Source organism: Solea senegalensis, linkage group LG3 (assembly GCF_019176455.1).
Source record: "Solea senegalensis isolate Sse05_10M linkage group LG3, IFAPA_SoseM_1, whole genome shotgun sequence".
NCBI classification, from domain to species: Eukaryota; Metazoa; Chordata; class Actinopteri; order Pleuronectiformes; family Soleidae; genus Solea; species Solea senegalensis.
This window is the reverse complement of record NC_058023.1, coordinates 6,443,630-6,468,345: the sequence shown is the minus strand read 5'-3', so window position 1 is coordinate 6,468,345 and position 24,716 is coordinate 6,443,630. Positions and strand designations below refer to the sequence as shown.

General features: G+C 41.6%; 2 protein-coding genes across 20 annotated transcripts in view; both read left to right on the top strand.

The window, feature by feature from the left end:
• Positions 1–24,716, top strand: part of LOC122766468 (calcium/calmodulin-dependent protein kinase type II delta chain) — a 557,529-nt gene that overhangs the window by 469,414 nt on the left and 63,399 nt on the right. The gene's annotated exons all lie outside the window — the stretch shown is intronic.
• Positions 3,964–18,119, top strand: kcnj10a (potassium inwardly rectifying channel subfamily J member 10a). The gene is made up of 6 exons (XM_044021376.1): positions 3,964–4,573; positions 10,274–10,666; positions 10,972–11,183; positions 11,339–11,470; positions 11,756–11,933; positions 16,271–18,119. The coding sequence occupies exons 2-6, from the start codon at positions 10,282–10,284 to the stop codon at positions 16,672–16,674; spliced, it is 1,311 nt and encodes a 436-aa protein (XP_043877311.1). The 5' UTR covers positions 3,964–4,573; positions 10,274–10,281; the 3' UTR covers positions 16,675–18,119.

Here is a 24,716-nt window from a genome sequence, read left to right as displayed (position 1 = left end):
ATAACATAAATGAATAAACAAATTAATGTTATGCACATAATATCACTCCCTCAGTATGACACTGACCCGGCTTATTGTTAAAGAGCAGTGGCGACATCTAGAGGCCGCTACTACTGATTACATCTAACACCAGGTTCAGCCTTTTTTGTATTTTGAGTACTTGATCATTTATTACACAAAGACAAACAACAAAATAAAAGTAAATAACACATAATTAAAGTAAATAAAACACATCTAGGGAATATGCAAAGTAGAAAAAATATTAAAGAAAGAAAATGTTTTTTTTTTTTAAATATTTTTCTATATTGTATATTCAATGTAAAACAAAGCTGAGGTTTATATGCGGCATATGCATGAAATAAAGTGTTAAAATAAACGGAAATGTAAACTTTGACAACTCATTAGGCGTTTTATTGTGTATTTGCTTGGTCCATATGAATTATTAATTGTATTTTATTAAAACAAAAAAGACATGTAGGAAAAACATGCAAGAAGTTCTTATTTTCTGGGTTTTTCCTTAATAATAAGTCACATGCTTCAGCCTATTCTCTTTTCACTTTATGTTTACTTTTTATATAAATATATCCGAAATAAGATATTAGATAGATACATAGAGAGACATTAATTTCTCTCTATTTTGCCATAATGTTGGCACCAGACCTGTTTCTTCTACAGGTACATTTTTTGGTAATTTTACTTTACAAGATATGCGTGTTCTTGTGTTTGTTACCTCTTTAGGACCTTCTCTGGCATCCTGATTGAGACCAAAACCTGGTCCTAATGTGGCAGAAACGCATTTCTGAGGCACTGGTTAAGTTTAAGGCTAAGATTTGATTTGTGGTTATGGTTGAGTTTAGGACCAGGTTTTGCTCCCCGTTCTGGCTGTCCAAATGAATGGAATTCAGTGCAGTGGCCTAAGAAGAATAGCTGTAAGAATAGACAGACTTTTTGGGCTGGGCAATAACATGTGATAGAAACCCAAACCTCATCCTGATCTATGGAGGCAGGTCAACAAAGAAAGAGGTAGAAAAAAAGGAAGATGAAGGTGAAAAAAGGAGGGAACCTTCCGTCTGCTCGTCATTGTGTACAACTTTCTCTCCTTCCTCCCGACCTCCTCAATCAATGTCACTCATCCTGCCGTCAAACTCCTTTCTCCTGTGGCCTGGTCTCTAACGTCTGCTCTTTCTGTCTGCTTGTTCTCTTCCGTCCTCTGTAACGCCCTTTTCTCTCTCTCTCTCTTTGACCTCTGTGACATAGTTTTCCTAAGATTCTTGCCGATGTGACAACAGAGAAGCAATGTCTTGGTTTTTTGTAGCAAAGCCAGGTCACATCTTTTCATAGATACAGTGCGGGTTTAATACAGTACAGTGTAGTATTGAGCCTGTAGGGTCTTCTGCTGAGTGTGTCATCCATGTTATCCATTGGAGGTTGTTTTAATTTGCTGATGTGAGGTAATATTTGATGTTTAGCATATTAGCATGTGACCTGGAACGTAATGATACCGTTCCTTGTAGGAAAGTTATTTGTTTTGCACATAAAAGTAAAAGGTTTAGTGCTCATTGCTGTTCATCTATAATAAAATATGAATGTTTGTACCAAACTCTAGATGAAACCATTTGACTGTTGAAATATTGAACTCACAGCTTCCACGGTAGACGTCAGAGGAAAAAGTCCAGGACTGATGAAAATCATTTGGATTCATGATGTTGTCTTTGATAATTGTGGATCCTAGAAACCAACCAACCAGCCAACCAACCAACCAGCCAACCAACCAACCAAACAAACAACCAACCAACCAACCACCCAACAGCCAACCAGCCTACCAACCACCAACCAACCAACCAACAACCAACAACCAACAAAGCCAACCAGCCAACCAACCAGCCCAACCAGCCAACCAAACCAACAACCCAACCAACAATCAATCAACAAGCCAGCCCCCAACCAACAACTAACCAACCTAACCAAACAAGCAACCAACCTAGTGACCAAGCAACCATTCAATAAGCCAGCCAGCCTGCCGACCAACCAACCAACTAACTGAACCACCAGCCATTTTACCAAACCATACAAGTGACCACATAAGCAGCCAATCAACTTAGTGACCACACGACTAACCAAGTAACAAGAAAGCCAACATGCAGCCAAGTAACCACACAGCTATCCAATAAACCAATCAAACAACCAACTACGTAAACACACGACCAACCAAGGAACCAAACAAGCAAGAGACCGAGGAATAAAACAAGCCACGAACCAGCTAAGCAAGCAACCGAAAACAAACACTTGTACACAGAGGCTCATACAGGATCTCTATTTCAGTATTTCTAAAATCCCATTGTTCATGTCATAGTACATGAAGAAATACTGTCACTACAATTAAATCTTTGTTGTTTCTCTGCACGTACAGTGTTATTGACCCAGGAAGCTGAGGATGCATATGATCCAGACCCCTATGGATGCAGGGCCCCATTTATTTGGCTTAAGAGGAGTCCCCGAAATCTACCGGACATGAGAAGGTATTGTGGGGGAACAACACCCGCTGGCAGGCTGGAGGGGCCCCACAGATTGATGTGCGTGTGAAACCAGCAGGGCCACATATCGCGATGAGCCTGCTTTATTGTGCAGTGAGTCTCTGCTGTGGATTCATGGCTCTCATAAGCACATAAGGTAAATTTTAAGCACTGTCAAAACAAACTTAAAAGCCCGGCTTTGATTGGCCGACACTACCCTCTTTACTTCCTTTATAAGATTTATAATAAATCTGTTAGACTGCTCCTTTAGGGAAGTGGATTAACTCTATAGGGAGTTAGACTATATGAGATGTTATATAGGTTTGTTGTTGCACCACCGGTTTATTCACATAATATTCCTATACATGGTGGGGTTTTTTTACCTGTAGGGTCATGATATCATATAAATGTGACCATAATGATTATTTTTATATTGTTGTTCTATTTTTGCATTTATCTGTACTTACATATTCCAAGCCTTCAAAATAATTTGACAACAGCGCTGGTGTTAAAATTTCTATCTCTTCTGTGATTCTGTAATAACCAGTGGAGGAAGACGTAGTTTTAGTAGTTGTGTTGTAAATGTCAAACTCAATACTGTTAGTGTGGGCGGAGCTAACAGCTCTAATTTCAATTATGGTTAGGTTAAGGTTAAGGTTAGGGTTAAGTATTAATTGGTTAAGGTTAGGGATAAAACTGTTTAGGTCAGGGGTCAGCAAGTAGGGTCAGGCTGCGTGTGCAGCCCAGAATTTGGAACCTTCTCATTTTTTTACATTTGTTTGCTTAAGTTTCACTTTGTTTTGAAAGTCCAGGTTACAAGTAACCTCAGGAGTTCCTCAGGGATCTATTGTCGGTCCTCCTCTGTTCACCTTTTACAATGTATTACTTAATATAAAGAGCAAAGAGTGCGCTGTGCATGTGGGAACTGAACTTGAGCCCTGCTCACCAAGCAGAAAAAACATTTTGACAACAGATGGTGATGTGGGATGTGTGTGGAAGTATACCAGGGGCTATACACTATAAGAGTGGTTAAAATTCACATTAGGCCCCAGACACTGAAGTAAAGAGGGGTTCAAGGAACACTGGAGAAAAGATTAACTCGTCCATGACAACTGCAAGACACTCCACCACAACAGCAGTGTTTGTCGGTGCAACGCTTGTTACTTTGCTGAATTGATTCGTCCATTCACATCAGGACTGTGCGTACTATAAAGCTCCTCCTCGCCGGCGGCGGACGTGGCACAGCCTCAGAGAGAATCACCGACATTATCCATTCACGGCACAAGAAGCCATGTGCACTGGAAAAAAAGAGCCCTGTTATGGTTTTTTTTTCTTTTCGTTTTTTTTCCCCCTCTGTCTTTGATTTGTAAACGCCTCCGTTTCATGGAGCAACTTCCAGGCTTGTATCTTATAACCATCAAACATTTACATGAGAAAGTTGACAAAGGCTGAAACAGCGGAGGAGGCCTCGCAACAAAGAGGCCCATTTATCGGGTACAGTCAGGGAGAGGGACACGGAGAGGGAGGGTAGGAGGAGAAACTGGGAGGAGAGTTGAATTAATGAATTAAAAATGTCGTGAAACAGCGGCTGACTGAATACTTATATAGAGAGGCATGTAGTGGGGGTCCTGGAGGAGTGGACAGCATCAGCGTCTTAAACGTCTCCCACTCTGTCCCACATGCAAGAAGAAGAGGTGCAAACTGTGCTCATCTGATTACATAATGACCCAGTAACAGTGAGCCAGAACCGGTGCCACCAGTACCAGTGTCCTGAGGGAGACGCTGACCGACCGACCGCCCAGCTCGTCCAGGGGTCCATGTTTTTCTTCTGAGGGTTTTCCAAACAAACTCAGGGGACGACACACGGCAAAAGAAAACAATGTGATGTCAAAGGGAGAGAGTGAGAGAGAGAGAGAGAGTGAGAGAAGTGTCGTTTAAAAAGCCTGAAATTACTCCCAACAAGTCAGACGTAGAGACATTTTTTTTTTTCCCTCCACATGTTTGCTGGACAACGAAATTAACTAGATCTTCACGTTTTCCAAGCTGCGGTCGACAGGAAGGTAAGACACACAAACAACTCAATTTCAGACGCATCTGCGTCTGCGTCTTTGTCTCATTCTTGGGAGTTTTATTGTTCGAAATGAAATGTTTTGTCGTGTTCACTGCACGTGTGCCTGATTCAGTTTCTTGCATTGCTTTTCTAGAGAGATATTAGTGCATAACAGTGGGGAAAAAAAAGTTAAACCATGTGGGAGCTTAAAGCGTCAAAGCTTTAGATCGTCTCACAATATTCCAACAATATTCATGACGACATTTACAGAATTTCAAAGTAAAGGTGTTTGTTATGATATGGAACGATACACGGATCACAATACAAAACATATTCATGATGCAAAACATTGTAATAAAAACATTAAATATCTATATCTATATATATTTTTTACGTTACATTCTTAAAAGTGTGATTCATAAAATAATAAAGATACTGCTTACCGTTTATGGCAATCGCTAGCAATCATATTTAGTATTATATTTTTGGGGGCCAGTTCTTGTTACAATTTGATATTAATGTGGCCCGTGAGCCGCGACTTTGAGACCTCTGGTCTAGAGTGTCTCGTTGGAGCAAATCCATCGATTCTTCCAATATTCATGCCAAGAAAAGTCGGCATTTTGTTGCCACGGATTGACCTTTTGACCCACCGTAAAGGTTTCTCGCAGAAATATGTGTGAACATTTAGATGCATGTTGTTGCAAATAAATAATGTCCTGCAGTGACCTGAGAAAACCACAGCACAGAGATATTATAAGATGTTTTCTAAAGAGCTTTAAAGAAAGAAAGAACAAACATCCTGGTTCCTTGACCCCCACAGAGAATTCCTCATCAGCACCATGACGGTAGTAAAGCTGTCCGATTTACAGCAGGGAGACAGATCACTGGCTGCTACCGACTTGGATGAAGATGGTAAAAGTCGGTGCTAAATTTCCAGCAGCTGCTCGCGGTTGTTTAATTTAGTCGTAACTCTTCTGTGAGTTACTCTGGGCCGAGGAAGTGGAGGCTGGAGGTTTGGGGAAATGTTAGATTTAGATGGAGCTACTGGACACGGACACTTGCCCGATCGCCATGGTTACAGGTCACTTTTACTTCCTGTCGTTGACATAAAGGTCACCTTAAAGTGACTAATGATGCAAAAAAAAAAAACAACAACATGAAAACACTCTCCAGTGGCAGAGACAAGCGTGCACTTGAAAGTTCAACCCACGCGTCTGACACCAACAACATTTCTGTCACTTTCTAAAACCGACTATCTGAAAAAAAAACCTTGCATCCGTCAAAACTTGGCGGGGAATTTATTTGACTTCTCAGGAAATTGTATGTAGGATTCTGCAAAATCTGAGGCGCTGCAGAGGCACAACCACCGTGGAATATTTGATTTGTCTGCACTTGGTGCATCTGTACTTTAACATTTGCTTTTTTGTGGTCTGTATTTTTGGTGGAAGACATAGACTTGGTCAAAATGGTCAGGAGTATTAGGAAATGCAATTAAAAGTGCAGGGTTTGTTTGTTTTTTGGTGTGGGGAGGGTTTGGATGAGAGGTAGATTAAATCCAGAGGACACCAAATAATAATAATAGATATAAAGTCCGCAAAAGGTCTTGGTCATTGTGTTTTGAAGAGTGGAGAAATGAACAGCTTCCACTCTTCTTGAAAGACTTTCCTCAAGATTTTTGAAATGTTTTGTGGGATTATGACCTCCTTCACGCACTGATTTTGGACGAGAAGACCTGGCTTGCAATCTCTGTTCCAGTTCCTCCCAAAGGTGCTCGATGGGGGTTGAGGTCAGGACTCGGTGCGGTTCAGTCAAGTTCTTCCACACCAAACTCAAAGTATTATGATGATATAGCATTTATCGAAGTCATGTTGTCTTCCTCAAACTGTTGCCACAAAGTTGGAAGCATTGTCTAAAATGTCTTGGAATGCTGGAGCGTTAAGATTGTCCTTCATTAGGGGCCAAAGCCTGAACACCGCAATTCAATACTTAACAGGTATCTCTGTGGAAAATGGTTTGATAAACCTTTCTTTCTTGATTCTGTGACATGTCTCTAATCAACTCATTCAGCTGAGTCAGTGCTCGGTGCTCAGTTTGACTCCAATAAGTTTGCGGTTGAGTCGCGTCGCGTTGGCCGAGCAGATGCCGCCTTGGCACGGCCTGCGCTGTTGATGTTTGTACAGTCTCTTAATCGCGGCGTCCCGGCTGCTGTGCTGTGGACAGAACTCGCACAGCCTTTCACGTTGTGTCGCACGGAGGCTTTTCAGGATGTGGACGCCGGACAAAGTGGCAGGGATTACTCGCTCCTCTGGAATACAAATGACTGTCTTTTGTCACCCATCTGTTTTCTCCACCTTCACTCCGCGGACCCCTCTTCCTCTCAACCTTCCCTCTTTCTCTCTTTTTGTCACCCGATGCTCAACTCGCTCAATCCTCCCCCTCCAAAAGCAATTATTCTCTCTCCCCTCTGCCCCCTCACCATGTCAAGGACAACACACTCGCAACAAACGACACACACACACACACACACACACACACACACACACACACACCACACACTTTGACGCTCGGTCCTGCTCGCTCTTTCCCTCATTCGCTCACCCGGTCGTATTTTTCAATGGTGGCTTTTGTCCCTTTCATCTTCTCGTAAACAATGGATTCTTGTGCACACGGGGACAAGAGGGGAAAGACGGGGACAGAGAGACGGACACAGAGGAAGACATCCTAACCTTGAGTGTGGCTGTCCAGCGAGCGGGGAAAAGTCAACGTCCAAGTGAATCAGTCAAACTTCAGACACACTTCACACGTGTTGATTCTTTGGTGAAATATGAACTTAATCAAATGAACACTTCAAAAGAGTGATTAGTGACAGTGCTAGCGACTTTCTGGCGTAATCCGAAATACTTTCTGAGAAGGAAATGTCCAGTTTTGCCGCACGAGTGCGCTTCATCTTCGTCATCCAACTACTACGGGCGGAGAGTTTTCTCCTCCCCTTATTTTACGATTCAGTTTCACTGTTGGCTGACTTTCATTACGTTTCACGACAGTAGTCAGTAATGCTGTCGAACGATCCCCAAACACAAGAAGTGTGTGCATACTCAGCTACGCCCTTTCCCGTGTGTGAGGGTTTGGTTTGGATATCCAAGAAGAGTTACCCAAAGTGAGGACGCGCGGCAAGAGAAGTTCAGCAGGACTTCACAATTTGATCACAATCAAGACAAATGTGATCATCCCATATTGAAAATACGTGCTCTCTGCCAAGTCTGGACAATAATACTGCAGTAAAAGACACATAAACAGCACAGAACTTACCAATGTACTGCAGAGGAAAGTTGCGATGGCTCAGTTTGTGTCACTCTTTCTCTCTGCTCATGTGTCGACGCGGGGACTTGGAGCCATTGCGCTCGGGTTTTTTTCTTTTGCCGTCTATAACAGCAGCAGATAAACTTTACCTGACTTTGCCCGATAAGATCAAGATATCAAGATTGAGACCTCAGTGGGAACAATGTGAGCTTGGTTGCGTAACCCTGACACTGCTCTGATATCTGACGATGTTATTTATAGATAAACACCAATGCCACTTATACATGTAGATCATAGCTGCTCCTCGTGGTGTCCATACCAATGTACTACAATAATGAATAAATAGTGGTTTCATATGGTAGTTTTTTTTTTACTATGCTTCACCATCTCGTTTAACAGCCTAATCTCTTACTTAGCGACTAAATAACATCTCATTTCCAGGCCAATAACTACTGATATTTACATTCTTAACCAACTGTGCATTATACACGTCTAAAAAATTAAACTACACCTGTGAACGACGCCGTATAAGATTGAAACAGCAAAGTCTGAAAAGCCAAAGATGGTTGGAACCAGGAAACATATCTGCTAATCTCGTTATTGTGCTCAGTCAATGCAGACAAGCAGTTGAGGTTCAACTGTTTTGCAAACAATGGTTGGACTTTGAACAAGACGTCAAGAGAACATGATATGAAGCTAATAAATGGGATTACATAAATCTATTTGTTTGAGCGCGTTGCTGGAACCTGGACCAGAGGGTGAAACCTTGAACATCATCATCTACCGCTTTATCCTCCACCAGAGGGTCGCGGGAAACCTTGAACATACACAGTAAAAACTGAGTAGAAAAATAAGGCATTTTTAATCTTATTTTCGGTCAAAGTCCGTGATCAGAAGTGTTTTAAAATCTGATTTTTGTGTCCCAGGGAAAAATAAAGCTATGTCCATTTATTTAGTCCATAGTAGCTGCGAGAAGGCGCTATCAAGATGGCAAGACTTTCCTAGAAAGACGTTGATAAGATTGCTCATTTTATTGAAATCATTTCAACTGCAATAAATGTGCTCTGTCTGATTGAGAACAATCTGGACTCAGTGTTACATCAGTTCATATACAAATCCCTACACTTGAACTGTACATATATGCAACAGTGGTGATCGGTTTACTCTGTTACATTCTTGTCTTCATTCATAACCTCGAACAAAACTGCAAACCTGCACCTATTGTTGTGTTTATTGACATTTATGGTCAGGCACTTTATCAATATATGTATGATTGGATGGTAAATTGCATTCTACCGTGTCCTCTGTACGTCTGATACACGAGTGTGTGTTTGTTGTGTGTGTGGGCAGGAGCTCCTCAGAGTTCAGAGTTGAGCCAGAGATGGACAGGGCCAATCACATGGCCCTCTTCCTCTTCCTCCTCCTCCTCCTCTTGACCCCGCCTCTCTCTGCTCCCTGCGCCCCCCCCACATGTCAGTATTCAGAGCATCAACACAGCTCTCTATTCATTCATTCACTCACTCAGTGTGAGCCGTGGCGTGGAGAGAGGAGAGAGGAGGGTCAAAACGGACAGAGAGTATCACATCACTTTGGTTCTCTGGCTTTTTGTTTTTTTTGCTGTTTTGTTTTTTGTGTCATTACATTAGGCGTTGGTGTTGTCACGCTAACCCTAACCCTAAGCAGAGGCAGTTTAAGACAAAAGGGCCATTTAGCAAACACTGAGTGAGACTAGGAGACAAACAAAAAGAGGAGACCTCCACCAAACCTCTGCCAAAACTCCACCAAGGCCACCAGAACTGGCAAAGACAAAACTTCATAAAAGAAAGTAAATGTAATGCAGTAGCTAGTACTAGTACTGTACCTACACCCCAAATTTGTGGTTTGTGTTCAAGTAAAAACCTGCGGAAAAAGACCCCAATATACACTACGAGTCAAAGGTTTCAACCTCATTCAAGTAAATGGAAAGGTGTGTCCAAACTTTTGACTGGTAGTGTATGTGTTACAAAATTAAAGACTTCTTTTTGTTTGTGTGGAATAACAGTGAATAGTGTCCTCTCATGTCGGTTTGTGTGACCGACCGGCCGGCACTATCAAGCTTTTAATGTGAAAGAGCAGCTGTGCCTTCATGCTGAAAGGGGGGCTTTTATTTTGACAAGGCCAGCTGCCTCCAGTGAAAGGAGAAAGGGGCTTTAATGGACGACTGTGGACAGCCACAACACTGTGTGGTGAAAAATGTGCTTCTAATCCCCTTCCTCGTCGCCATCTCCCTCTCCTCTCAAATGTTCCGCACTGTCATCATTCTCATTGTCAAGTGTTCGTTTATTTCCCCTCTTGCACACCTGCTGTTAATTTGAAGCCATGTTCTGCTTAACGCTTGTTGTCCTCTCTTTCTGTCTCCAACCCCATGCAGTGCCAGCCATGACCTCAGCCACTCCTCCCTCCTCAGAAGACTCCTCCCCACAGAAAGTCTGCCACTCCCAGACGCAGACAGACATCACCAAGCCCCTACTGGGCCCCACAGGTGTGGCCGGAGGGGCGGGTGCCGGTGGAGGAGGAGCCGGGGCTGGCGGGCCCTGTGCTCTGCGAAGAAGGCGGCGTGTCCTCTCCAAAGATGGGCGGAGCAACGTGCGTATTGAGCACATAAGTGGGCGGGGGGCGCTGTACCTCCGCGACCTATGGACAACGTTCCTGGACATGCAATGGCGCTACAAGTTCTTCCTGTTCTCTGCCACCTTCGCCGGGACCTGGTTCCTGTTCGGAATTCTCTGGTACCTGGTAGCGATGGTGCATGGAGACCTACTGGGTAAGATGGAATGATTGGTGGAGGAGGGTGTAAATAAAAGGCAGGAAAGACAGAAAGACAACCTCTCTTTGGGTGTGAGTAGAACATCTGTATGACCTGCCCCCACCTCTTGTTTCCCCTCAAACAACGATGTCCTCTATTTGACACAAATTCTGTCTTCCAAAGGCATGACAAGTGTTTTTTTGTGAATGAGTACTGAAGGACACATGGGAATACTGTCTCGAGCATGAGAAAGACCTGGCAGGACATTCAGAGAAGGACTATAATGTTCCTTTGTAATTTGTTTACCCCAAAATTTTCTCCAGAGTTTGACCCGCCCTCCAACCACACGCCATGTGTAATGGAGGTGAAGACCCTGACGGGGGCCTTCCTCTTCTCCCTGGAGTCTCAGACCACGATTGGCTACGGTTTCCGGTGTATCACAGAGGAGTGTCCTGTCGCCATTGTCCTGCTCATTGTGCAGCTTGTCATCACCATGGTGATGGAGATCTTCATCACCGGCACTTTTCTTGCAAAGGTACTTGGATGTAACTAACAAAACTGTAAAATTGGATGAAAACGTGTTTTGTCAAATTATCTCCACTGTTGAGCCATTTGACATCAAAAAGCCCCTACTGGGCTTTACATCTATAAAAAGATTATCAGATTATCCGCGTGTTTTTCATCTTGCAGGTTGCTCGTCCCAAGAAGAGAGGTGAGACGGTGAAGTTTAGTCAACACGCTGTCGTGTCGAACCACGAAGGTCGTCCCTGCCTCATGATCCGAGTAGCGAACATGCGTAAAAGCCTTTTGTTAGGATGTCAGGTAAGACATTTTCCTGCAGTGCTCATATGCGAAGATTTTGTCCCTAGTAATGTTTATGTACTGGAATTCATCTTGAGTCACATCCTACCAATAAAACATTTAAATGCTTGGTTCTCATTAAGTATTTCCTACATGAACTGAATATATCAGTCAGTGCATTGGCCCAAAAACATCACTACTGATGTGGATATTGGCCAGTTCAGGCATTAAACCTGGGGGCTTTTGGTTACAGGATGCCTTCTGCCACCTCTTGGCTACATTTACTGACTCCATCTTGGCTCCCAGGTGACGGGGAAGTTGCTCCAGACGTCTTTAACAAAGGAGGGTGAGACGGTGCGGCTTGATCAGCGCAACGTGCCTTTTCAGGTGGACACGTCCAGTGACAGCCCCTTCCTCATCATCCCACTGACCTTCTACCACATCATTGACGACAACAGCCCTCTTCGAGCCTGGGCATCTAAAGGTAGGTCTATATATAAGACAAAAACCTACCGCCTGACATACAGTCTTTGCATGTGGATGTCCTAAAAACCGGGAGGCGTTGTAGCTTTGTTGAACTGAGCACTGAGACGAATCCATCTGCCCTACCATGGTCTCAGTCTTATCTCAGTCTGGTCTTGACTAGAACATGTTGTGGTGTGGTTAAACATCAGTAAAAGTAATAACAATTGCAGGTTTCACGTTGAAAGAAAGCACAAACGATACATCCCATCCCCTCCAGTTCACCCTCTCATGAAAGCTCACCGCCCAAGACACTGGAAGCCATTATCGCGACTTGCTCGCTAACTTCTAGGTATCGTCTCTGCTTTAGTGGTGTACTCATGTGCCTTGAGAAAATGGTCAGTGTGGTCAGGGACAGACAGGTACACCAGCCAATCATTCCATGCAATCTGAATGATATAATTGGTCGTGTTGATTACCGAATTGCCCATATGTACCCGCCTTCACGTCTCAATTTATGCTGTGTGGCTGGCAGCAGCCATGAATTGAGAATTTGTAGTTAATTTACACACAGGCTCAAACTGGGCCATCTTCATGGATGTGTAGTGTCTGAATGAATGTCTCAGTTTATCTCATCCAGCCCTTTCACGTACATCCTCACAGTGTCCGTTGCCTCAGGAAATGCGTGTAACTGCATGTATAAGTATGCACTGTATGTGTATGTAGGTGTGTTGGTATTTACAATCATGTGCTGCGTGCTTGGCCGCCTTGAGCTGTCCAGAGTTGGGCTGGCTTGGCACCGGAGGAGAGGGCTTCTCTCTGGCTGGAATGTGTGTGAGAGAGAGTTCACTGGAGAGACACCCCTCATTAGAGCACAATGCTGTACAGTCTGGGGTGCTGACACGAAGCCCGGACAGATCCACTTACAGCGGCTCAGAACTCTCAGCGCTGGAAGCTTCGGTGGCATCGGTGCTGACGGACTCTGAACACTGCTTCATTTAGACCTTCACACCAGTCATTTGTCGTATCCGGCTTCTTTCATTATTCTTCGTGGCATCACTTGACATGCAGACTTTTACCTTTTAGAAGTTTTTTTTCCAGCCATGTCTGTGTCTAAGGAGTTCGCTTGATTGAATTTAAAGGGGCTGCTGGGGTTTTGGTGGAAGTATACGTCTTTATGTCTTTATGTTACTACTCATTTACTTCAGCCTTCATTGCCTCCCCTTTTAATTTTACCATTTCACATTGTCCAATTTGTTTCCTGAAATTTGTTGGGAGAGTGGGGGTATAACTCAAGGAAGAACCGATTCCATTCGTTCTCGAATACATACAAGTAGATCTTTACATGCTGTTTATTAAACATTCTCTGCTCTATCCCTACTTCAATGATGATATGGTATTGTAGTTACAGATCACTTTTTCGTGAAAAAGATACCGGTAACACAACTTCATGTATCCACCGATACCGATATCAGTCCGATGCAGTCGTTTAAGCCCTTTAAAACTGTGAAGCTGTTAACAACACATTTTGTGCTGTTGCTATTTCAACGAAATGTCAAGATATAATTCTCTAGCTTTGTCACAAATATTCTTCTCACATTAAGCAGAAAAGTAATATATAATATAGAGTAATGCGTATAGAATGTTTGGGTGGTATTGGATTTAACATTTTTCTCTTTCCGATATTCAATCCAGGGATTTAGACCAGTATCGGATCGATACCGATAACGATACTGAGTATTGTATCGACTCATCCTTATTTGTAATACACATTATACTGGCTATAGTATTGTGGTCTTGTATGTTGCTGTCTCTGGTGACAATAGCCAGCTTTTGTTGCTAAGTCTTAATTTCTCCGTCCGTCATGTGGGTGGTTTACCAATCATAATAACAAGAAAATTCAATAATAGTTTCTTGATGTTTATTATTGTATACAATAACTCCAGGCATGATGGTTTTACATTGACGAAACCACGCTACATTCTGTTCAAACTGAGATCATTCCTATTGGAGCGTGACTTTGCACTAACCGGTTCATTTGACAGGAGTTCATTTGAACCTCCTGCAAACTTTCACTTCTGTATATGTTCAGAACATGCACAGTATTCTATAGGAGCAATGAATAGTGGCTTTCAGTGCAACATACTGTGAATGCTCTTGGCATGGTGTGACCAAGAAGGCAGGACAGTGTGGAGACAGTCTAGTGGAGAGATGTCATGGCTGCACAAACCCAATGAGCAAGAGCATCAGCACATTCCTCTTAATCATGTCTTCATATGAACTACACACACACAAACAGACATAAAACTCTGCTGTGGCATCTACAAGTTGACTGACAGGAGCGCAGGAAGTCGAAAAAGCAATCGCGGTCGACGAGATAAAGGTATATTGGCAGGAAGTCACAATGGAAGATCATGCAAACAAGAGTGGTGTGAAACTGTAAACATGTTTGTTGTGAAGCTCATGAGCATGAGGTGATTAGGAGGAGGATAACAGAGAGAGAATTGGCTACAGAGGGAAAGCTGGAGTTTAATACAGTATGGGAGTGTTTGGAGATTAGCCCCTATGCCCCTAACCCTCCAAAGAAATTCGGAGAAAAAGAGCAGTTTTTTCGTTTTTGGCACCGGTACAATGTCGCACATTCCGTATCTCGCTGACGGAGCCAGTCAAACTCCGCCTAAGTCAAAATACAAGCCTGACCGAAGGCCTTACCATTCCAAAACATACCATACTGTACCAAACCAAACTGTAACATGATAGAAACATGGCTATTTATTAGCTAATACTGATAGATACTAATGCATGTAAAACATGTGAAACGAATGCAGCAACTCTGAGAGAGGCTATATTCCCTAACATCTGCATGCTAACATGGCCATGTTGACCTATTCCGCACAGATCTTCTGGGTAATCCGTCTAATAAACATATTTTCCAACAAAACATCTGTTCAACCTGACCTAATATTGACACTTAAGCCATGCTGACTTCCTGTTGGGTCGAGGCCATGTCCGTAAACGTGTTCGGGGTGGGTTTCTTGTCTCACGTATGAAGTTTCGAGCAGATTGGTCAATGTACGGCAAAGTTAAAGGGTACTTAGCAGCATGGCGTAAGTGTGAGTAGAAGGTCAAGTTGAACAGATGCTGCTAGTCATGCTAGTAAGATCACTCCATAATTCCAGATGGTGCTTCTTTGCACCACCCACAACGGTCCAATACAGAGAATCCCTCGAACCACGCTTGTATACAAGCACAAGTGGTTGCGAAACCTGGTGTTTTTGCCCCGGTGTTAGCATGACTGGGTCTGGGTTAGGGTAAGGACTGTTTAGACAGATGAGTGAGTCTGCAGCTTTCTGACTGAGGCCTGTTGACGCAGGTGTGTGTTCAGTGCGTTCAGTGTCGCGTGTCCGTACGTGAAAGATAAATTCGACGTGTTTGTAACATGTTGAGCATGAGACTGGAATGTTTCCAACCGGTGGCGTTTACTCTCTCTCTGTGTGTGTCCACATTTCAGATAAGAGTTTGTGTGTGTGTGTGAGTGCAAGTTTTAGGGACTTTTATGTTTTGGACATTATTTGGATGTGCATGTGTGTGGTGGTGTTTGTGTGTCATTACCTATGAATATTTTGCAACAGCCTTTTTTCGGGATAATATGATATAATATAATATAATATGATATTATATGATATAATGGTGACCAAATATTTTCCCAGTCAATTACAATTAGGGCTGAATCAATAATTAAATTCATTGTGAACTATTTTGATAATTAATTAATCAGTTTGAGGGTTTTTTCAAAATGTAAAAATGTTTTTCCAGCGTTTCTTTGCTCCATATAACAAAGAAATCATTCAAATTGAATCATTTAAGTTTGTGAATAACTTTGGGAAATCATCATTTTCAGGCAATTTTCTTGGTTCCAGGATAAAATGAAACCACCTTTATGCTGTGGCAAATGGTATTTTTTTGATGTTGTACATGTTTTGTTCAATTCAATTCAATTCAATTGTTTTTGCATAGCGCGGAATCACAACATACATTATCTCAAGGCACTGTACATGGACAATATTATAGAGAGTAGAGAAACCCAACAAACACTAGGCATCAGTGGAGAGAACGCCCTTTTAACAGGAAGAAATCTCTCACAGAACCATCAAAGATGTGCAGCATCTGCCTAGACAGGTTGGGGTGAAAGGAAAATGGGGGACAGAGGAGATAGTGTGGGAGAGAAAACGGGGGGAGAGAAAGGACAAAAGGGAGTTAAGGTAAAGATTGAAGAGAAAGAGACTGGGAGCAGATACACAACACTTGTATCAAGTTCTAAGTGTGCTAATTAATCTTCAGTGTGTCTTTAATCTTCAGGTGGTGGCTGGACAGATCCAGATCTGGCTGACTTTGAGCTCCTGGTGATCATGAGTGCCACAATCGAGCCGACCTCAGCCACCTGCCAGGTTCGAACATCTTACCTTCCGGACGAGATCCTCTGGGGCTACGAGTTCCCCCCCGTTGTCTCCCTGTCCGCCGCAGGGAAATACGTGGCTAACTTTGCCTTCTTTGACAAAGTGGCCAAAACTAAAACTCCACCCCTGTTCAAGCGGGCACCGAGCCCGCCATCACAGGCGCCGCGCTACCCCAACGGCAAGGAGGACGGGACGGACGCGGAGAAGATGAGACTGGAAGAGAGCTACAGAGGAGAGGAGAGGGGACGAGAGAGGGGACGCATCAGAGATAGCAGCCCACTGAGTGTGCGTATTAGCAATGTCTGAGGGAGAAGAGACAGGAAGCGGTCACGGAAAGTTGATATGAAACTGAGATAAAGAGATAGAACACAAGCTTCTCAAGAGAAGAAGAGTTCGATTCTCCATTCCACTTGCAAACACAACACGCTGCCCACCCACATTCAAATTGTGGGACACTCAGCAGGAAATGAAGCATCTGGGCAACTTTTCACTACACATTCACACACACACACACACACACACACACACACCTAAGAGAAGAAACTGAAAATGGCTGCAGCTGAACATCAGAGGGAGCAAAATTGACAAATGTACAGCACAACATCATCAACGTAGAAGTTTATTTTTACTTTTTGTGTTAAGAAAAAAACAAAACAAAAAAACAGAACCATATCAGGTCCTTTGTCATGTGTAGAACGTTTTTTTTATGACTTTTATTATTTTTATGACTTTTTATTATTAATTATTTTTCTTTATTCCCTGAATAATGACAGTTATTAGGGGAGAAAGTTATGGGGGGAAAACATAGAAGGGGAACTTATTACAGACTATTAATAAAACACTTGCAAAAGTTCTCAAGAAAATACTGGAAACTGTATTATTTTTAATGGCAGATTTTAAAGGGATATTATCGTATTGTAGTATTCTAACAACGTTATGTGTTCCACGTGAAAATATTCTTTGATATGAACATTGTTGCTTATTGGATACGTATATATTTAGTAATACTAAAAGCACTTTAACTTAAGAGAAAAGTGGCATTTCACACTACGTGAGTAACTGAACTAACTTTGAATCTTATTGCACTGTATGAAATAATTCTATTTGTGGTCATGTTTGGTTTCACGAGTGTCTGTTCATGCTTGTAAATGAGGAACTCTGTGAGTGTGACAACATTGTGCATATGAACTGTTTAAAGTACCTCCGTACAGCGTGTGAAGATATTTTATTTCCCACATCATTGTCGCATTTTCCCACTTATACTAAAAGTGCCAGTGAATTTTGCTAATCGACTACTTTAAAAATGGTATCATTTATTAACAAAAAAAAAGTTATCTTCTTATTATGCATCGGAAATGATGACTTAAATTACATCGTGGCACGCTGTGAGGCAGGTCGTAGAATTTGCCTCTAATCGTCGTCTTAATTGATCTTATTTTGGAGTGTTTTTGTTTGAATGACATAAAGCAAAGTTTTAGTTTTTGAGGGAATCGAGGATTTGCGTTCATTGCTATAAGAAATTGATTATGAATAAAGTGCCACGCTTTAAATTAAAACCCTCTGCTCTTCATAGAAGCCCAGTGATCCAATATTCAAAATAACTGATATTATTATAATATTGAGATATTTCAGAGAGGTTGTACTTTTTCTTTGTACTGTATATGGCTCACTCTGAATACTGTAAGTTCACTCTCCTGACTGCTAATGTACTTTTAAGTGCCTTCTTTAATAAATTTGATACATTTACAATATGTGCCCGTGTTTGCGTGAGACTAAAGAAAACATGCCTACGAACGGTGGAAAAGTTCACGAATGGCGCGTTTCCATCATGGTACAGTTCGGTTCATCAGATAAGTTCATCGACTTAGTGCAAGAAGCAAATATCGCTACACAAATGGATGGAGGTCTCAGGTTCTCAGTCATCTTCTGTGCTTAGTTATTTATGTTTGAAGGCGTTTAATCTAAGTTAATCTTCAGTTCATGATAGATGGAAGCAGCAGCGAAACGCTACCATGTCCACTGTGATGTTTTTTAACAAATTGAGCCTGTTTATCTTATTTTCTAAGTACTACTCGGCTTTAGTTTCCACTGCCAGCACTGTAACCTATATATTTTTTTGTTTTTCTGATGAAAATGACCAAAAATAAAAGTACATTTTCAAGTAGTTATATGGGAATCCTGGTTGTGTCTCCAATGAAGCTTCAAAGTAGCTGTGTGGGAAGACATTTTAAACAAATGATGTCTTATTTTTGTCTCACCGGTTCTCCATTTCTTGTTTCCAACCACATTATTTTCAGTTGTGCTGTGCAGGCCTCGACTACTTCCTGCTGTATGTCACATTTGACACCTGCTGCTTTATGAAATTGTGGTCGCCAGCACCAGCACATAAAGAGGTGAAAATGTTTCTTCTTCTCAGCTGTTGGATTCTTGCAGGTAAGACGAATAAAATGTATATTATTTGCTTTTTGATATCTTTATACTCTACAGCAATGCTACTACAAAGCAGTATCTCACCTTTGTGTATGTTAAATATCTTTTGTCATGTTTAATGTTGCCTTTTACGATATTTATTGGGATTTTTTTTTTTTTTTTCAAATCAGGAATCATGGCAGTTGACCCAGCAAGGACATATTACCAAGCCACAAACAGCTCACTGTGTCTCCACGTTACAAAACCACCACCATATATGAGTAGTAGGTGGATGTTCGGTAGTTACGTTATCGTCTCCGATTTAAAATTCAACCCCCAATATCAAGAAAAAGTGGATTACCATCATGGAAACAAGACCCTGTGCATAAAAAACCTGACAAAGGCAGACACCGGCACCTATGCAATCAAAATCCAAGACATGACTTTTAAAGAAACAGAGGAGAACTACAGAGTCAATGTTCAAGGTAGGTTTCTCTTCAGATTGTGTTTGAATCTTCCATGTCTTAATGCTAAGACCTTTCTCTCAAACTTTCAGGGGTCGCCAAAGTGGATCATTTGCATTTTTGATTTGACAATTCCTGAATAAGTTATTTTTGCACCCAGGGAGCAATGGGGGAGAGCACTTAACCCTTCCAACCAGCAACCTTCCACTTATGAGCCTACTTCCTTTCCTCTTGGCCATGGTGCGCACCACTTACAGTATATTGATATATCTGACACAACGTTCCTGATTTCTCCAGGTTTCGGACCGGCACTAGGAAAAATTTCACTCTAAACATAACAATATTCAACTGTAAACTGTTTCAGCAGGAAGTGGCTGCACTTGGGTAGCAACTACTCCCTTTGCGCTATTTTTTCCTCCCTCATTTTGGACTCTTTAAACTTGAGTACTTCCATTTTCTGTCTTTCAATTTAGTCTTGATGTATATATTTCCTGGCTTGTCTTACTTTGAAGTTTCATTAGTCCCCTACTTCCTCTTTTACTTTGTATCTTGTCTTACATCCTGCCCTTGTCGTGTTCTCTGATTACCCACACCTGTTCCTGATTGAGTCCCTTGTCAGTGTCACTTCATCTCACTCCCAGCCTTGTGTTTGTTCCTTGTAAGTACTTTTGTTGCTACTGATGCTTGAAACAGAGACATAATGAAGTTGTTGAATGTTATTGCATAGTTGACTGAGACCACATGTTTTTTGCCTGCTGTATTTGCACTTTTAATACTTGATTTTTATCAGTGTTTGTGTTAAATGAGTGCTGCCCAAATGTCCTTACATTTACATCAATGATGGAATTTTTTCAGACACTTTGTTTGGTGGATTATTTCTTTGTTTTAACAGTACTTCTTGGCAATAAATCTCACAGTGTTTATTTCCCATTTGTAAGAAAAAGGCATTTCTGTGTGAGCAGCAGAGTTGAGTATGAGTGTTGTGCCCATGAAAAACTTCTCTGCCAATGCAGAGATTTTTTTAAAGTACCTCCGTACATTTTTTATTATTCTACTCATGACTTTTGTTTGGTGTCGTTTATTGGATAAGATAATTGAAGTTTAACAATGTAACTGTTTATTCACTGAACAAACACGGGCTTTAGTAGCATGTGGAAGAACCATACACGGCAGCATCTCCTTCAGTGGAAAAACAAGGGTCGTCATCATTAGAGGCAATCCCAAATCTGAACTCCATCCTCCAAGATGTTCCTCGCCCCCATAGAGCGGAGTTTATCAGAGACTACCTGCAGAATTTGGAAGGAGAGCGGATGAAATCTGACCTTGATCAATTGAACACTTGTGAGATCAGCTTGGATGTGCTGTTTGTGCCAGAGTGATCAACACAAACCCATTGGCTGACTGATGACAAATGTTGGTTGAAGTATGGGATGCCTTCCCACAGTGGTGTGTGACATGAGGAGGAGGTGCCAGGCTGTTTTGGACGTGGTTCCAATTTCCTTTTTTTGTTCGCCTTGGGCTATAACAAGTTCCCACCAAGGCCAGACCTGACCTCTGTGCAAAGTTTGAAAAATGTTATGCACAATAACCCTCTCAAAAATGACCGCAATGAATAATATCTGTTGCAGACGCTGTTCCGAGGCCCGTCATCGCCATGTCAGTGCTGCGATCGAACATGTCCGCACAATTCTGCAACTTTACAGTGAACTGCTCCGTCTGGGGTCGCTGGTTGTGGTCCATGTGTGACAAAGGTGGCTGCCACCCATCACAGAAGCTGTTCAGTGAGGTCAACATCACCGTCTCCATGAGCAACAGGGCCGTTGTCTGCAGTGGCAACAACCACGTCAGCACAAATCATGTTTCTGAAAACATGGCGACGATGTGTAAGTATCGACGTGTGGAGTTCTACTTATTTTCTGGATGTCTTAATAACTGAACAGTGGCGAAGCCCCGCAATGCATAAATCAGCATAGACTGTTTAAAAAAAAGTGCTGGTTTAGCTGGTGGACTGGTTGCTCTACGCTGGGTTTTCCAGAATTATCTTTCAAATACAGAATTAATCCTTATTTTATGTGATGGTTAGCAACCCTCGCTTATGATGTGTAGCTTCTGCGAGCGTCAAGTTGAAGTGGTGTTCCCACAGCGTAGGTGTGAAGTGAACATCAGTGGCTATACTTGCTAATATTAGCAAGCTATCAAAGAAAGAAAGAAAAGAAATACACACTTGATTCTGGGCTTTGATTCGTGTGTAGCTTCAGTTGTTGGCATGTTAGTGTGTATGTGTTTGACGTGTAGCTTCAATTGTTAGCATGTTAGTGTGTGTAGCTTCAATTGTTAGCATGTTAGTGTGTGTAGCTTCAGTCATTAGCATGTTAGTGTGTGTAGATTCAATTGTTGGCATGTTAGTGTGTGTGCTTCGTGTGTAGCTTCAGTCGTTAGCATGATAGTGTGTGTGTGTGTTTAATGTTTTGGTTTATTTTAGAAAACTAGAAAACCAAACTCCACTACTGTTTACGTGATTCTTTTTTTCTTCCCCCACCGTTGACATGTATGGGAAAAGACACATTTAATTATAGCTAATGTTGTGTTTTTAATGTCTTTGCAGGCTTCAGAAAAGATGACACCGAAAAAAGAGAGGCCATACTCACAAATGCGCTCCTCATAATTTCTGGAGCATGTGCTTGCTTCATAGTTCTGGTTTTTATAGTTTCTTATATAGTTAAGAAGCTTTGCTCAAAGTTTAAACTGAACCAGGTAAGCTAATTATTGATGTGTATATGTATGTATAGATATCTGTATATGTATGTATAGATATATGTGTATGTATGTGTGTGTGTGTGTGTGTGTGTGTGTGTGTATATATATATATATATATATATATATATATATATGTATATGTATACTGATGAAATTATATATCTTAAATTATGATTGATGATTATTATGTCCTCTGCAGGGTCCGTATTCCATGTAAATCTGCAATAATTGTCTGTCTGTTTTCAGAAATTTCCGAAGTTTTCCTGTCCTATTCTCCTGTCTTTACAATAAAATGTGTGTTTTTAAGGTGTTAACATTGTCTTTTTTTTGCTACTCAGCTTGAGGAACAGCCACAACATGAGCCCAGAACCTCGACCTCCTCATCCACTCCATCTGACGCCGCTTATGAAAACATCGATGACATAAACCCCATCCAAGACTCAAGATCCAGGACGAGTCAGAAAGTGGATACTGTCTATTGCTTTTCCATGCAGCCAATTAATGTGCCGGCTTCTCATGGAGGAGACGATGATAAAGGTACAAACGTGAAAAGCACTGGAGGTGCAACAGCGCCACAGTGTGTCGGCATGGAAGAAAAACAGCCCCCTGTGCAAATTTGCACAGTGTACAGTGAACTGCAAAAGCCCCGTAATCTGAAGCCACAGCACTGAAGTCTGAAGCCACTTACAACAAACTGTGCAGCTAATACGTCCACACGCCTTCAACTGATATTTGTGATGACTTTATCAGAGGATTAATCACATGCACTGAGGTCAGGAGCTGATGTGTGTGTGTGTGTGTGTGTTTGTATTTATATTTTTGTGAGGACCAAAAAAATTTACACCTGTGGGGACATTTTGTAACTAAAAAGGGCTTTTTCATGTTTAAGACCTTCTTTTAGAGTTATTTAGAATTGGGTTATGATTGTGGTAAGGGGCTATAAATGCCTTATGTCAAGGATGTGTCCTTACTAAGATATAAAAACAAGTGTTTGTGTGTGTGTGTGTGTGTGTGTTGGCACCACCTTAAGATGAAGTGAGAAACAGAGACCGATGGTTTTACTCCCTATTTGAGAGGGTGGCTTAGGGCTGAATAATGAATTGCAAATTTCAATCATGGCTTGCTGCAAGCTTCAATATTTACTAAAGCAAAATCAAAATAAATCATCCCTAGTGTGGCTGTTGTTTGTTGTAATTATTATAATTATTAATGAGCTTTGGTTTGAGATGTTTTTTCATTTATAGAACATTAGTTTTGAGTTTGCTTTATTGTGTGTATGTGTGTGTACATAGATATATAGAAGATATATTTTTTTAAATTATTTTATATTTGCTCTTTCTAAACAACAGAAATTCTAGATAAATATCAAACTGTTGTTTTCCCCAAAAAGTAGGACCTTTTTTTTTTTTTTTTCCCTCCAACGCTCCTCATTAGCCTAGATCCCTGATTGTGGCCCGATGAGGATTCGTTTTTGGTCTAGAATGCATTTTCAGGATTGTTTTATTAAATCAAATGTTAATGTTGTGAGACAGAGGTGTAGATATAGGGCTATAGACAAATACGTTTAACCGCTTACAAATTTTATCAGTGAAACTTTTACACCTTTTTATATAAACAAGCCACCATGTGTATCGTTGCATTCTTTTAGTACTATAGATGCACTTATGCCAACAACATTAACATTTCTCAATAAAAGAAAAATGACATAGTAATTTTACAATATTTTGTTCATGTTTTTGTTGCAGTTTTAAAAAAGGACCATATTTTGTATCACCTCAGGTGACCAGACCAGACAACGAGGGACGCCCGGTTAACATAAAACGTGAAATGTTGATAGAAAGTCAATTTAACTTGAAAGATAAACACGGGATCGACTGTATGTTTGTAGTGTACAACTGGTGCTTCATAAAAAGGTTTATAGAAACCGTCCAAGGTTTAAAGGTATAACATAAGAAACAAGTAACTGCAGCCATCTTTTGCGGTTAGCTGTGGGCGACTGGACTTGCCTGAGTTAAGTTGAATACGTTTCACCTCTTTCATCCAAGACTCTGCCTCTCAGGTGACACCCTAAGAACCCGTTTACACCTGCTGTCTGTATCTAGACCGGTATTGGCTTCAGGGGTTAAATACCTGGTTCTTCCCACTAGTTAGTCGGTACTAAAGAAGCCTCTTGGATGACTGCAGTCGTAGTCTAAAAAGGTCCTTCTGCTGCTTCACCCATTTGTGGGTACTTTCCTTTTTCTTTGTTGTATTTTTCCGTCATTTTAGAAAAGCACAAATACGCAAAAGAGAAGAATTAGTCAAAACTGTAAAACTGAAATGCTAAATTTATTTTATTTTACATTTTATGTGTACAAATGAAAATACCCTCGCAAACTGTGCGCCCGCCCATTTCTCCACTGAATCCCAGAGAAGCTGAGCCTCCGTGGGAGTGAAAACCCTTCGTTTGAGTGCCCTCAAACGAAGGGTTTGCTGGATATAAATAAAGAGTATGGGAAGGGGCCACGTGGTTGGTGTTGTGGTCAGACCCGAGTTTGCGACCCAGTCAAGACGAGGGCTTTTCTGCATAGTGAGTTTTCATGTTCTTCCCGTGTGTACGTGGGTTTTCTCCAGGTTCTCTGGTTTCCTCCCACAGTCCAAAAATATGCAGATTTGGGGATTAGGCAAATTGGATAAAAGTGGTAGAAGATGAATGGATTATAGATGGAGCTTTCAACG

Bases quoted from the DNA above. Each gene is read 5' to 3' on its own strand.
- kcnj10a (XM_044021376.1), top strand. From the start codon at position 10,282: ATGACCTCAGCCACTCCTCCCTCCTCAGAAGACTCCTCCCCACAGAAA. The intron at 10,667-10,971 runs GTAAGATGGAAT...AATTTTCTCCAG, and splicing joins GGTGCATGGAGACCTACTGG to AGTTTGACCCGCCCTCCAAC. The intron at 11,184-11,338 runs GTACTTGGATGT...TTCATCTTGCAG, and splicing joins CCGGCACTTTTCTTGCAAAG to GTTGCTCGTCCCAAGAAGAG.